This window comes from Pecten maximus, chromosome 3 (assembly GCF_902652985.1).
Source record: "Pecten maximus chromosome 3, xPecMax1.1, whole genome shotgun sequence".
Classification (NCBI taxonomy): Eukaryota; Metazoa; Mollusca; class Bivalvia; order Pectinida; family Pectinidae; genus Pecten; species Pecten maximus.
The window spans coordinates 7,482,717-7,497,797 of record NC_047017.1 but is presented as its reverse complement, the minus strand read 5'-3'; the positions used below and the strand labels follow the sequence as shown (position 1 = coordinate 7,497,797).

At 35.2% G+C, this 15,081-nt stretch overlaps 1 protein-coding gene across 2 annotated transcripts; it reads left to right on the top strand.

The window, feature by feature from the left end:
• Positions 1-1,789: 1,789 nt before the first annotated feature.
• On the top strand, positions 1,790-14,909 carry LOC117323056. Of its 2 annotated transcripts, none has more exons than XM_033878055.1 (4): positions 1,790-1,912; positions 2,340-2,580; positions 13,968-14,042; positions 14,724-14,909. In XM_033878055.1, the coding sequence occupies exons 1-4, from the start codon at positions 1,876-1,878 to the stop codon at positions 14,743-14,745; spliced, it is 375 nt and encodes a 124-aa protein (XP_033733946.1). In that variant the 5' UTR covers positions 1,790-1,875; the 3' UTR covers positions 14,746-14,909. The 2 variants fall into 2 exon arrangements, with proteins under 2 accessions (XP_033733946.1, XP_033733947.1); XM_033878056.1 differs by lacking the exons at positions 13,968-14,042; positions 14,724-14,909 and adding exons at positions 2,933-3,027; positions 3,422-3,588 and having other exon boundaries at positions 1,793-1,912.
• The last annotated feature ends 172 nt before the right edge of the window (positions 14,910-15,081 follow it).

The window sequence follows — 15,081 nt, the reverse complement described above, 5'->3', positions numbered from 1 at the left end:
TAAAACTACAACAGCATGTAAAGTAAAGATCAATATATGTCCATACAATTAATTGTTATTGTGTAAAATATTGTTGAGTAAAAATAAATATCTTACAAACTGAATATTTGGAAGATAAAATTGTCAATGACGTTTAATTAAACTAGATTATCGTGTTGATATACTGTACAGCATCTGCTCCCGGTCTCTAATAGTTTCTGATAATATTATTATATTGTACTATTTACTATTAATATAAACAATTTATAGCTACTAATATTATTATCTTGTACTATCAACTAATAACATTATCTATGTATAGCAACTGATATTATTATCTTGTATTATGTACTAATATCATTATCTATCTATAGCTACTAATACCATTATTTTGTACTTATTATAGCTACTAATATCATTATTTTGTAATATACCAATATCATAATCTAGTAATCTACTCATATTTTATTTAATCATATTTACTGATGTTATTATTTAGTAATACATGTCTAATGGTATTATCATCTAGTAGAATCTACCATCATCATAATTATGGTACACCATCTAGTATCTTCTAGTATAATTAGTTAACCATGTCGTTAATTTTGTACATTTAAACCTCTTTAGAAGATTTATCAGTTTAGCTTTTTTGATTTAGCACACTATATTTGATCCTCTAGCGAACGTTCATATGTCCATATTTTGCCTGCAATCTAGTGACCTCATTTAGAAACGGATATCGATCAAACGTCGTATGTTGGTCAAGTGTGAGAATACCTCGAACTAGTCTGTTTCAGTTTGCCAAGGTCAAGGACAAGGTCATTTCACTGTACTATTTTTAGAAAATCATTATCAGCGCTCTTACGATTTTATGATTTTAAATCAATTTCATTCAAACTTCAATATACTGGTTTAGTATGAGACCACCTCAAAGACATTCATGTTTCGGAGAGCCAGGGTCAAGAACAAGGTCACTGTTGTTATTTATAGAAATCTCATGTAGCGCTCTATCCATGCCATTTTAAAACAGATTTCGATCAAACCATTATAATAGTACCTCAAACGAGTTCCTGTTTCTGCGTGCTAAGGACAATGTCATTTTTACTATTCATATATTTTTTTTGTTTTTTTTTGTTTTTTTGTTTTTTTGTTTTTGTTTTGTTTATTTCCAAGAGGCTTACCCTAAAAGTGGACATAAAGAGCTGCTAGCACCTTTCGTGAGAGGATGACTGCGTAGTCATCAATATTGACGAGTTATCAGAATCGCGGTAAAATTAATGCATCATTATGTTTGATCAGAGACAGATTTTACGTCATAGCGTTTAAACGTCGTCATTGTTTAATCATTCATTTTACCCTGTTATGAAAATTGCTTTAACTTGTTTACTGCATAAATAAGATAAATAAATGAATAATTCGCTTCCTTATATACAGGTTAGTTAGGTATATTCATTTGTGCAACATTTAAAACAGGAGCCAACCTCGGGAAACACGGTTTAAAATGAAAGGTAGACAAGGACAAATGTAGATCACAATTTTTAAGGATAATCGGGTTACAATTTTGTCCCATCTGCTTGCATAAAAACGTATATTTCTATGTAATTCACACTATATTTCGGTATATTAGAGCCATTTTAATACAATAACGAGTGTTCTTGTCCGGTAATTAATGCCCATGGCCGAGTTTTATGGAACCAAGGCGACACAGATAATGGCCGTTTGTGCAGTGGAAGTTACATAATACTAATAAAAAAGACGAATGAATGGCCGGGAAAATGCTTGACATGTGGATACGACTGCGCAACGTCTGTCTGGTCAGGTGACAGGCGCTGTCAAACAGTGCGACTCCAGACAAGTTGACCACTGTCCAGTTCTCTATATAAGGGAAATGGAGGAATGAGTGGACATCAGTGTTTGTTCTGCACCGTTCAAGGTAAGTGTACTTTATGTTTACGTTCGGGAGCCAGTATAACTAAAATTGTTGCCAGTGGTTAGGGTAAAAACGCTTTAGCTTGGTAATTTCGTCTATATTTGATATATTTTTTATATATATTGTATCGTGACAAATATTTTTTGTGACACGTTTGCGTACATTTGATAATATCAAATGCTAGATCATTTTCTAGCCGTTTATGGAATCTTGTGCACCTGTTTTTTGTTGTTTTTTTTTGTTTGTTACATGGGATGTTTTTGTTCTTCATTTCATTCCCATAAGAAAAATATCTAAATGATTAAGGGAGACGTTTTCAGGTGTTACGCATTAGCAGTTTTATGAACAGATTCACGAAATGCAAATATATATATATATATATTTGGCAATCTGAAGAAAATTTAATTCGCTACTTACATTCTACCTACAGACAATAACCATGAACAAAGGAGTTGTAGCCGTTCTTGCCGCCCTGGCCCTCTTTGGATGTGTATCCGGACAGGCGTTCAACTTCCAGCCCTTCACCCCCGGCGGTCTGGCCACCCTGGCTCTCCTCCCCCCTCTCATCAACCAACTGGCTATGCCCGTGAGACCCCCACCCCCACCCCCACCATTCCTCGGAGGAATGGGAGGAATGGGATACTACCCATCATACCTTCCACCCACCATCAGTAAGTATACTTTATTGTGATTTCCAGTCTTCTTTCAAAATTGTATGTAATTTAAATTTTGAGATTAACATATTAACTGTTTCTCAATTGGTGGCAAGACCTTCAAAGTTCATAACATGCCAGATAGCGGAAAATGTTCCTTATTTGAGGAAAGATTCCGAAAAATAACAACAGAAGCTGTTGAACGGAAATAACGAAGGGAGATAACTCTTCAACCAAAAAGAATACCTCAAACGACTCCGTATAGTCCGGAAAATTAGTAGATTCCCTTTTCCGGAATTTATCATAGGTTCCGGATATCCTTCGTATATATATTTCTACATAATTTTAAATCCTGTAATTTTTGTTTCAGTTGAGCGCAGAGTCCGTTATCACCCCGGCCAGAAATCCGTGGGATACTATTAAGTCAACGACTCTGCCACACCGGCAGGGTGCCTCAAATCATCGGTAAGAGCGTTAGTCGTGTAGATATATATAAAGATGAATAATATGATAGAAACAATATGTTTTTGTCTCCAATTATGTAATTTTGAATATAGTTCTAAATAAAGGCGGTATAATTTATTTAGATTTAGTAGATATCTGTACAATGTATCTGCCAATGCCAAAATAAATAAATGAATAAATAAATAAATAAATAAATAAATATATAAATAAATGAAATACAATGAAAAATAAAAACAAAAATATTAGTCTTTGGGAAAATCACAGAATATGTAAATAAATAAAAATGTAATAAATTTGAATTAAAAGATGAAAATGATCGAAAAGTCATTTAACTGAATTTGAAGCATCACTTTAATTCCTTTTAGTTATAGATATCATACTTTTACATTTACAGATCACGATATGCGGACATGTTTCGATATGAATAACTTATGGACGAAGGACACTTAGAGCGAACATGACAGACAGCGCTTAACACACCATACCAACGCGGGTAGAAAGGACATCGGATGTACTTGAACTATTTTCAATATTAAATTTTGTTTAAAACTATGAAACACATTCTCATATTTGTTCTTATTTCCTTTAAGGGTATATGCTACTTTATTGATTATTGCGCCTTCTGTAAGAAGAAAAAAATCCACTGTAAGAAACTGATACTTATATCAAATTGATTAGTGTCAAAGTATCGAAATTAAATTTATGGATTTTTATTTTATTTTTATCGCAAAAACATCTATAAAATATCAAGTAGCATGTATCACTTTAAATTTACGATGAAAATCAAGAAAAAACTATCACTTCCAAATTGTTTTCCCAATCGCGAGACAGCAACTGGCGATGGGACAACGATAGCTCAAACTGTAGAACATCAGTCTAATGCAATATTAAGTGAAATGGCGAGGTATCTGGCTCGATTCCAAACTAGGGCGGTTTGGTTTTATTTCCGCTATGTGTTATCAAGGTTGTAGCCTTGGGCACTTTATCTGCATGCTAGCTTGCTCTTGATGACTTGCGACGGATCTCCAGTAAGGTGATTGCTGAGGTAGCCACTATCTACTACATTGAGATCCTGTGTAACAACACTGAAGAACAAAGTTAATCGCCCCAATTTTTGGATCGTGAGCCCTCTTCCTGGGAATTGAGTCATGGCGGCTGGATTCTCAAAATCAGCATGACTTTATGACAGCTTTTTAGAACCAAAACGGTGTAGGTATGAACTTTGCGACATTCTGACACTTTCATTTCTTTACTTCCATTAGAATATCCATATTTGTAAAGTTAAAAGTTGTCCTTCTGAAATTGACAACCACTTTGTATGTCATACATAAGTAAAACGTATTTCACAAACACACAATATTAAAACATATATCCGGTACATTCATCCGAAAGATTAGTACTTTCATAAAGGCACATTTTGTATATCAAACTGTACATTAGCCAGAGGTATACGTTATAGACAGGTGGTAGATATAGACAGGTGATCAATATAGACAGGTGATCAATATAGACAGGTCATAGCAATAGACAGGTAATCAATATAGACAGTTGATCAATATAGACAGGTGATCAATATAGACAGGTGATCAATATAGACAGTTGATCAATATAGACAGTTGATCAATATAGACAGTTGATAGATATGGACATGTGGTAGATATAAACAGGTAGTAGTTATAGACAGGTGGTAGTTATAAACAGGTGGTAGATATAGACAGGTGGTAGTTATAGACAGATGATAGTTATAGACAGGTGGTAGTCATAGACAGATGATAGTTATAGACAGGTGGTAGTCATAGACAGGTAGTAGTTATAGACAGGTGGTAGATATAGACAGGTGGTAGATATAGACATGTGGTAGTTATAGACAGGTGGTAGTTATAGACAGGTGGTAGATATAGACAGGTGGTAGTTATAGACAGGTGGTAGTTAAAGACAGGTGATAGTTATAGACAGGTGGTAGTTATAGACAGACGATAGTTATAGACAGGTGATAGTTACAGACAGGTGGTAGTTATAGACAGGTGGTAGTTATAGACAGGTGGTAGATATAGACAGGTGGTAGATATAGACAGGTGGTAGTTATAGACAGGTTGTAGTTATAGACAGGTGGTAGTTATAGACAGACGATAGTTATAGACAGGTGGTAGTTATAGACAGGTGGTAGTTATAGACAGGTGGTAGTTATAGACAGGTGGTAGTTATAGACAGTAGTTATAGACAGGTGGTAGTTATAGACAGGTGGTAGTTATAGACAGGTGGTAGTTATAGACAGACGATATTTATACACAGGTGATAGTTATAGACAGGTGATAATTATAGACAGATGGTAGTTATATACAGGTGGTAGTTAAAGACAGACGATAGTTATACACAGGTGATAGTTATAGACAGGTGATAATTATAGACAGGTGATAGTTATAGACAGATGATAGTTATAGATAGATTGTAGTTAAACACAGATTGGAGTTGTAGACAGGTAATATTTATAGACAGATGATAGCTATAAATAGGTGGTAGTTATAGACAGGTTAAAGATGTAGTCAGGCGGTGATTATAGACAGGTGGTAGTTATAGACAGGTGGTAGTTATAGACAGTTATTAGATATAGACAGGTGGTAGTTACAGACAGGTGGTAATTATAGACAGGTGGTAGTTTTAGACAGGTGGTAGTGAAAGACAGGTGGTAGTTATAGACAGGTGGTAGATATAGACAGGTGGTAGCTACAGACAGGTGATAGTTATAGACAGGTGGTAGTTATAGACAGGTGGTAGTTATAGACAGGTGGTAGTTTTAGACAGGTGATAGCTACAGACAGGTGATAGTTATAGACAGGTGGTAGTTATAGATAGGTGATAGCTACAGACAGATGATAGTTATAGACAGGTGATAGTTATAGACAGGTGATAGCTACAGACAGGTGATAGCTATAGACAGGTGGTAGTTATAGATAGGTGGTAGTTATAGACAGGTGAAAGTTGTAGACATGTGGTAGTTATAGACATGTGGTAGTTATAGACAAGTGATAGTTATAGACAGGTGATAGTTATAGACAGGTGATAGCTATAGACAGATGATAGATATAGACAGGTGATAGTTATTAACAAGTGGTAGTTATACACAGATTGTAGTTAAACATAGATTGGAGTTATAGACAGGTAATATTTATAGACAGATGATAGCTATAAATAGGAGGTAGTTATAGACAGGTGGTAGCTATAGACAGGTGGTAGTTATAGACAGGTGATAGTTATTGACAGGTAATATCTATAGACAGGTGATAGTTATTGACAGGTAGAAGTTAGACAGGTGGTAGTTATAGACAGGTGGTAGTTATAGACAGGTGGTAGTTATAGACAGGTGATAATTATAGACAGGCGTAGTTATACTAGATGCAGGTTAAGAGTGAGTTATAGACAGTGTATTTAGCGTGATAGGCATGGATGTAGTTATAACAGGTGGTAGATATAGACAGGTGGTAGTTATAGACAGGTGATAGTTATTTGAACAGGTAGTGTATAGTGACAGGTGGTAGTTATAGACAGTGTAGTTAAAGATAGATTTGAGTGTAATTATAGACAGGTGGTAGTTATAGACACTGGTGTTTATAGACAGGTGCAATAGACAGGTATATAGACAGGTGGTAGTTTTAGACAGGTGAGTTATAGTAGTTTTAGGGACAGGTTGAAGATAGACAGATTGTAGTTAAAGATAGATTCGAGTTACATGTATAGACAGGTGGTAGTTATAGACACCTGATTGTTATAGACAGGTCATAAGTATAGACAGGTGGTAGTTTTAGACAGGTGGTAGTGGAAGACAGATGGTAGTTTTAGACAGGTGGTAGTTTTAGACAGGTGGTAGTTATAGATAGGTGGTAGCTACAGACAGATGATAGTTATAGACAGGTGGTAGTTATAGACAAGTGATAGTTATAGACAGGTGATAGCTACAGACAGGTGACAGTTATAGACAGGTGGTAGATATAGACAGGTGATAGTTATAGACAGGTGAAAATTATAGACAGGTGATAGTTATAGACAGGTGATAGTTATAGACAGGTGGTAGTTATAGACAGGTGGTAGTTATAGACAGGTGATAGTTATAGACAGGTGATAGCTATAGACAGGTGATAGTTATAGACAGGTGGTAGTTATAGATAGGTGGTAGCTATAGACAGGTGATAGTTATAGACAGGTAGTAGTTATAGACAGGTGATAGTTATAGACAGGTGGTAGATATAGACAGGTGGTAGTTATAGACAGGTGATAGTTATAGACAGGTGAAAGTTATAGACAGGTGATAGTTATAGACAGATGATAGATATAGACAAGTGGTAGATATAGACAGGTGGTAGTTATAGACAGGTGGTAGCTAAATACAGGTGGTATTTATCGACAGGTGGTAGATATGGACACATGATAGTTATAGACAGGTGGTAGTTATTAACAAGTGGTAGTTATAGACGGATTGTAGTTAAACATAGATTGGAGTTATAGACAGGTAATATTTATAGACAGCTGATAGCTATAAATAGGAGATAGTTATAGACAGGTGGTAGTTATAGACATGTGTTAGATATAGACAGGTTGTAGTTATAGACATGTGTTAGATATAGACAGGTGGTAGTTATAGACAGGTGATAGATATAGACAGGTGGTAGTTATAGACAGGTGGTAGATATAGACAGGTGGTAGTTATAGACAGGTGGTAGTTATATACAGTTGGTAGATGTAGACAGGTGGTAGTTATAGACAGTTGGAAGTTATATACAGGTGGTAGTTATAGACATATGATAGTTATAGACAGGTTGAGTGAGTTATAGACAGGGTAGTTATAGACAGTTAGTTTACAGTGATCAGGATATGACAGTATAGTTATAGACAGGTGATAGTTATAGACAGGTGTAGGGGTAGTTATAGACAGGTGTTTAAGTTATAGACAGATGTAGTTATAGATGGTAGTTAGACGGTTAGTTTAGACAGTATAGTTATAGACAGGTGGTAGATATAGACACGGTGGTAGTTATAACAGGTGGTATTATACAGGTGTAGTTATAGACAGGTAGTAGAAGTTAGTAGACAGGGTTATGGGTAGTTATAAACAGATTGTAGTTATAGACAGGATTAGAGTGTACAGTAGTATAGACAGGTGGTAGTTGATGTAATTAGACATGGTTAGTCAAGACAGGTTTTTGTTATAGAAAGGTAAATGTTATAGACAGATGGTAGTTATAGACAGGTGGTAGCTATAGACAGGTAAATGTTATAGACAGGTGGTAGTTATAGACAGGTGGTTATTATAGACAGGTGGATTGTTATAGACAGGTCGTAGTTATAGACAGGTGATAGTTATAGACAGGTGGTAGTTATAGACAGGTTATTGTTATTATTGTTATAGACAGGTCGTAGTTATAGACAGGTGGTAGATATAGACAGGTGGTAGTTATAGTCAGGTCGTAGATAGGTGGTAGTTATAGACAGGCGTTAGTTATAGACAGGTGTAAGTTACAGACAGGTGATAGTGATAGACACGTGATCATTATAGACAGGTGATAAGTATAGACAGGTGGTCAATTTAGACAGGTAATAGTTAAAGAAGGTGATAGTTATATACAGGTTGTAGTTATAGACAGGTGATAGTTATAGACAGGTAATAGTTAAAGAAGGTGATAGTTATATACAGGTTGTAGTTATAGTTATAGACAGGTGATAGTTATAGATAGATGGTAGTTATAGGCAGGTGGTAGTTTTACAAGTGGTAGTTATATACAGGTTATAGTTATTAACAGGTGATAGTTATAGACAGGTAGTAGTTATACAGGTGGTAGTTATAGACAGGTTGTTATTATAGACGGGTTATAGTTATAGACAGGAAGTAGTTATACACGTGGTGGTAGTTATAGACAGGTTATAGTTTTAGACAGGTATTAGTTAGACAGGTGGTATTTATAGACAGGTTAATGTAATAGACAGGTGGTATTTATAGACAGGTAATAGTTATAAACAGGTAGTAGTTGGACAAGTGGTAGTTATAGACAGGTGGTAGTTATTAACAGGTGGTAGTTATATACAGGTTATAGCTATATACAGGTAGTATTTAGACAGGTGGTATTTATAGACAGGTTAATGTAATAGACAGGTGGTATTTATAGACAGGTGGTAGTTACATACAGGTTGTAATTATAGACGGGTTTTAGTTATAGACAGGAAGTAGTTAGACACGTGGTGGTAATTATAGACAGGTGATATATAAAGACAGGTGGTGTTTCTTGACAGGTTATAGTTATAGACAGGTAGTTGTTAGACAGGTGGTAGTTATAGACAGGTTATAGTTATAGACAAGTAGTAGTTAGACAGGTGGTAGTTATAGACAGATTGTAGTTATAGACAGGTGGTAGTTATAGACAGATTGTAGTTATAGACAGGTGGTAGTTATAGACAGATTGTAGTTAAAAGATAGATTCGAGTTACATGTATAGACAGGTGGTAGTAACAGACATGTTATAGTTATAGAAATGTTAATGTTAAAGACAGGTGGTAGTTATAGACAGGTGGTAGTTATAGACAGATGGTAGTTATAGACAGATGGTAGTTATAGACAGGTGGTAGTTATAGACAGGTGGTAGTTATAGATAGGTGGTAGTTATAGACAGGTGGTAGTTATAGACAGATGGTAGTTATAGACAGATGGTAGTTATAGACAGGTGGTAGTTATAGACAGATGGTAGTTATAGACAGATGGTAGTTATAGACAGGTGGTAGTTATAGACAGGTGGTAGTTATAGATAGGTGGTAGTTATAGACAGTTATTAGATATAGACAGGTGGTAATTATAGACAGGTGGTAGTTTTAGACAGGTGGTAGTTTTAGACAGGTGATAGTTATAGACAGGTTGTAGTTATAGACAGGTTGTAGTTATAGACAGGTGATAGCTACAAACAGGTGGTAGGGATAGACAGGTGGTAGTTATAGACAAGTGATAGTTATAGCTAGGTGGTAGTTATAGACAGGTGATAGTTATAGATAGGTGGTAGTTATAGACAAGTGATAGTTATAGATAGGTGGTAGTTATAGACAGGTAATAGTTATAGACAGGTTGTAGTTATAGACAGGTTGTAGTTATAGACAGGTTGTATATATAGACAGGTTGTAGTTCTAAACAGGTGTTATTGATTGACATGTGATTATACACTTGATGTTTCCATTCCAAATTAGATCCAGTAATTACCATCAACTACAGCCGGTATACAACAGCTAGGGGCACAATAACCTAATCAAAATGTTACACATATCTTAATAAATCGAGGAATAGAAAACATATACAGTATTATACATATTAAAGGTCAGGTCTACCCAGATCTGACATTGAGGACCACATGTTTCAACAGCTTGAAATGTTAATGGATTCATGGAAATAATTCATTTTTCAGTAGTCTGAATTCTAGGGCTGCATCGTAAGCATATAGACAGCTGTGGTCAAGCTCTTAAATATAACGTCATAGTTATGTACACTATATTCCAATAACCATTGGTCAACTTCAAGTACAAATATTGAACTGACCACGGCCTTTGGGGCCGAATTGATTCGCCGTCAATCTGCCATTGTAAAATACAGTCAGTTTTACGCGTTAATAAACGGGAGCTAGGGGGCTACAATGTATGTAAACAAGGGCTTGTGTGACAGGTGACACGGTTACTAATCACATGTGTACAATATCAATACCTGTACACGTATAGGCGTCGCAGACAAGATATTTTAATGAATGGCTTTTTTTTTTTTAAATATAAATTCATATTTTATGTAGACGAATAAACGGAGGGCAAGAACGTCAACAATAGCAATATGATAAATATGGTATTTCTTCGAAATTGAAAAAAAAAATGAAACAAAAAAAGCTAAACGGGAAATATTCAACTACTCGAGGTTATGATTTTACAGAGGGCGCGGTTTTGTCGGGTATTACACGTGCATTGGTGTTTTCGGTTATGGATTTGCCAATAAATTTTATGAGGCAAATCAAAAAATGTGTTTACCAGTTGTGTACTTAAATCTTAATTCTTACCTTACCATATAGCATAACTGTACGGCTGTAAGGTTTGCTGTAACCCGACCAGGGGGTCTTACATATGGGTAGGTAGGTAGGGTCGATTTTTTTTTTTTTTTTTACTCAGTTCTGAAAACAGATTTTCAACCTTTTAATAAAAAAATAAATAAAAATAAAAAACAAAAACAAAAAACAAAAAAAAAAAACAAAAAAAAAAAGAATGTGGAAATCATTATTTATTTTGTGTTCTTAAACAAAAGAAACACACACCAACCTTATTTGGGTTTAGGAAATATAGTTTAAAACCCACACAGCAACTTCCGGGCATAAATATCCGGAACGGTCAATTCGTTAAAAAACAATGTTTTATTTCTCACAATAAAAGATTTTGAGTTGGCGCATTTTACTGGGTCGGGTGGGTTATGCCAAACCAACTATATCTTTATTTTGGCCTAAGTTTATTACTGTCTGGAGATGCTTCTCTTTCCATCGACGATAACACGAGGATATTCCTTGCTGTACAAACTTTCCTTGCAAAATCAAACAGATTTTCCGTGATAACGTAGCATGTACATGTTTTGTACGTCTATTATTTTAGATTAATACCACATTAATATATATCTACAATCAGATGGAAGCAGCAAATCCCACTTTCATGTTTTACTCCCCTTTCATTAACTACAATGTATTTGATTATTTGATCAAATTCCAACTGATGTTTTCACATTAGACTCTGTTGTCATTATGATACGATGTTGTGTTTTATCATGTCTATGCTGTTATGTAACGTCAACCTAAATATATAGGTGTTGGATTTATATAAGTGTCTTGGCACTTGTTTCTGATTCCTTTTCGTATAATGTATATGCTGTACTTGTATATATATTGATGAATGGAAAATGACAAATAAACACAGTTTAAACCACATCTTAATAAAATTCAGATTCATTAGATTTATACCCTAGTTTTCCTTACACGGTCGGAAATTGCTAACATCAGTCAATTAGAGAAATTCGTTATTACATGTATATAAATCATTCTTTTGCTCAATCACTCAAAAGTTGCCGATTTTGAGGAAAACGATCTCATGTAAATTTGAAAAAAGTCTAATAATTTCCTTAATAGTCGACTTTGTTCGAATTCAGTAAAGAAAGCAAAACATATTTTGATAGCCAGAACATTAATTAGATATATATATATTATGTATATGTAGCATTTCACATAGGAGCAAAACGGAATAACGAAAAAGTAAAAACTTGTCAAAACGAAATAACGAAAAAACGACAAATCAAAGTAAACGCGACTCGTGTATAACGAAACGTAACTGTGGTCATCTACAGACAAATCCAGATCAGTTACGTATAAAAATATAATGTCATAATTAGAATATGGACATACATTGATGTAGTGTCACTAGAGGCGACATTGGTCAGCCATGAAACAATAGTGCTTTATGCGACCTGGTACTCCGACGGGACACCTCCTGACAGGGCAGTGTCAAGGAGACAGGGTCGGGTCAGAAATTGATATCCTGTTACGTATAGCCATGTCTGTCCGAACTGTATAAAATGTCTGACCACCGTACCTCCAAATCACTGTTCTGTAGCCGCCGACTAAGGTAAGTCATAACCAGCTATCTCTAAAGAACATTCGTAACTATTTCATTTCGTACGTTCATTTTTTTTTTCTATCAAAACCAGAATTTTACGGAATGGATATTTTAACTATTTTGTATTATCTTTCGTGTTATTACATGTCACGGTATTAGAAGAAGTCCAAAATTCTGTGAATATGCAGAAATTATCATATTAATATGATAAAAAAATCTTTCTCCGTTAAGATGTCATTCAGATTTGTGCATATAAGTTAATTTCCTTTTATACGTGTCTTTAAATATTATTTTTTTCTTATTTACAGACAATAATCATGAACAAAGGAGTTGTAGCCGTTCTTGCCGCCCTGGCCCTCTTTGGATGTGTATCCGGACAGGCGTTCAACTTCCAGCCCTTCACCCCCGGCGGTTTGGCCACCCTGGCTCTCCTCCCCCCTCTCATCAACCAACTGGCCATGCCCGCGAGACCCCCACCCCCTCCCCCACCATTCCTCGGAGGAATGGGATACTACCCATCATACCTCCCACCCACCATCAGTAAGTAAAACCCTATGTTTATTGTATGTTTCATAGAACTTGAAATCTTCGGTAGTTATATTCGCATAACCACGCAAACATGACTATAAAATTGCGATCAAAATAGCGTAAAGTACGCAGTAAGCTAGCAAATATCATTTAGAATAAATCGCACGTATATTACAAACCTAATTACACTAGAATATGAATTTGCATGCATTTGGCTGTAGAGGAGACGGTGTTTAGGAAACACTTAAAGGGGCATTCCTTCGTTCTGACATCAGAAACATGCACAATTTCTGTTGATGAAATATATGTCCGAACGATGATTATATGAGTGTTCGTGCCTACATGTAATGAAATTAACGTTGAAATGAAAAGGGAAAAGGCATATCGTATGCAAATACCGCATGTCTTTGCGGTAATTAGTGATACTTCGGGTCGAATTAAGAATGTTCAGGGCTGAATACGCGAAGAACTTTGGTTGATCTTGAGAGTACATGTACATATACATATTTTCTAGTAAGTTTAATTTTGACGACCTAAACTTTATTCCAACGAAGGAATGCCCCTTTAAAAACATTGAACCGTCGGTGCCATTGAATCTTCACGTCCATATTTTGACACCCTGATGTCCATGTTATCACGAACGAGTCCTCGGAGCACGAAACAGCTGTATACTGATGTTGAAATATTGTTTTTGGTTCTACGGACTATATACTGTATTGAAAGCTGTTAATACCCATATTCTTGTGTTATTGCAGTAAGGCGTACAGTGCGTCACCACGGAGGAAAGGGCTATTACTGAACACACCAGCTCCGTCACGCTCTCAAGTGCGGTAAGTTGTATCTATTTTTAAATATTCAAAACCCTGTGTTAACTCATTTACTTTCTGGGGGCATATATTTATTGTCATGACTTTTATAAGTTATGAGGTAATATCGGCCTGAAGAAGTTAAGATTTCAAACAACTACTTTTAAGGGAAACATCATAATGTACACATTTTATGTGCATATGATGTATGTTTCATTGAATTACAATTTAAGTTAAAGTACGTATAAAATATAATCAATTTTCATTTAAAGATAAAAGGAAGTTTTTCACAACGAAGTCGTTGAGATCATATAGATATATAAAAGAGCTGTTTAGCCATATTAAAATTTGTCAGAAATATCAACTCGGTTACTGTAGCATGTTCTCGTTATCTCGACATCAGAAGGCTTCACGAAGATGAAATAAAAAATAAATAAGAAAATCCGAGATATTCTTAGTATTTGAGTTAACCAGGTATATTTTTAAAAATAATATATTTTTTTAAAAATTGTGTGTCTTTTTTTTTTTTTTTTTTGTGGAACTGAATTTTACTACGGGTTACTGCAGGGTTATCAGAGTTCGAGATACAAAATATTGACTGTAATTACGTCGCGTGCTAACTGAAACATGTTTCGTTAATTCGTATAGAGCTTAAAGTATACTACAAATGTAATAATGAAATTATCAATAACCTTATGTTTACAGGAATCAGATACTAGGACAATGACAGGGCGACATCCAGACGCGGATTCGAGAAACACGGAAACGGACTTGTCTATGTGAAACTTGTGTCGACACGTGGGCTATTTCCTAGGGCGTTACCTCTCACGTTCGTCACAGCATCTAATACCAGCCTTGGGACAAAAAAATAAAATTATTTTTGTATATAAATTCTTTTTGTTCTTATTTGTCACCTAAATGCCACAGGCGTGTGCTATTTATAGACGATAACGTATTAATTAGATAAGATATGGCCAACTATGAAATGGTTATCCAAAATATATATCTAATAAACACGAGATCTCTATCTTTTTGAGATATTCTACAATGTACCATCGTGGAA

Coding starts and splice junctions, on each gene's coding strand:
- LOC117323056 (XM_033878055.1), top strand. CDS start 1,876: ATGAGTGGACATCAGTGTTTGTTCTGCACCGTTCAAG. Junction 1,913..2,339: donor TTTGTTCTGCACCGTTCAAG/GTAAGTGTACTT, acceptor TTCTACCTACAG/ACAATAACCATGAACAAAGG. Junction 2,581..13,967: donor ATACCTTCCACCCACCATCA/GTAAGTATACTT, acceptor GTGTTATTGCAG/TAAGGCGTACAGTGCGTCAC.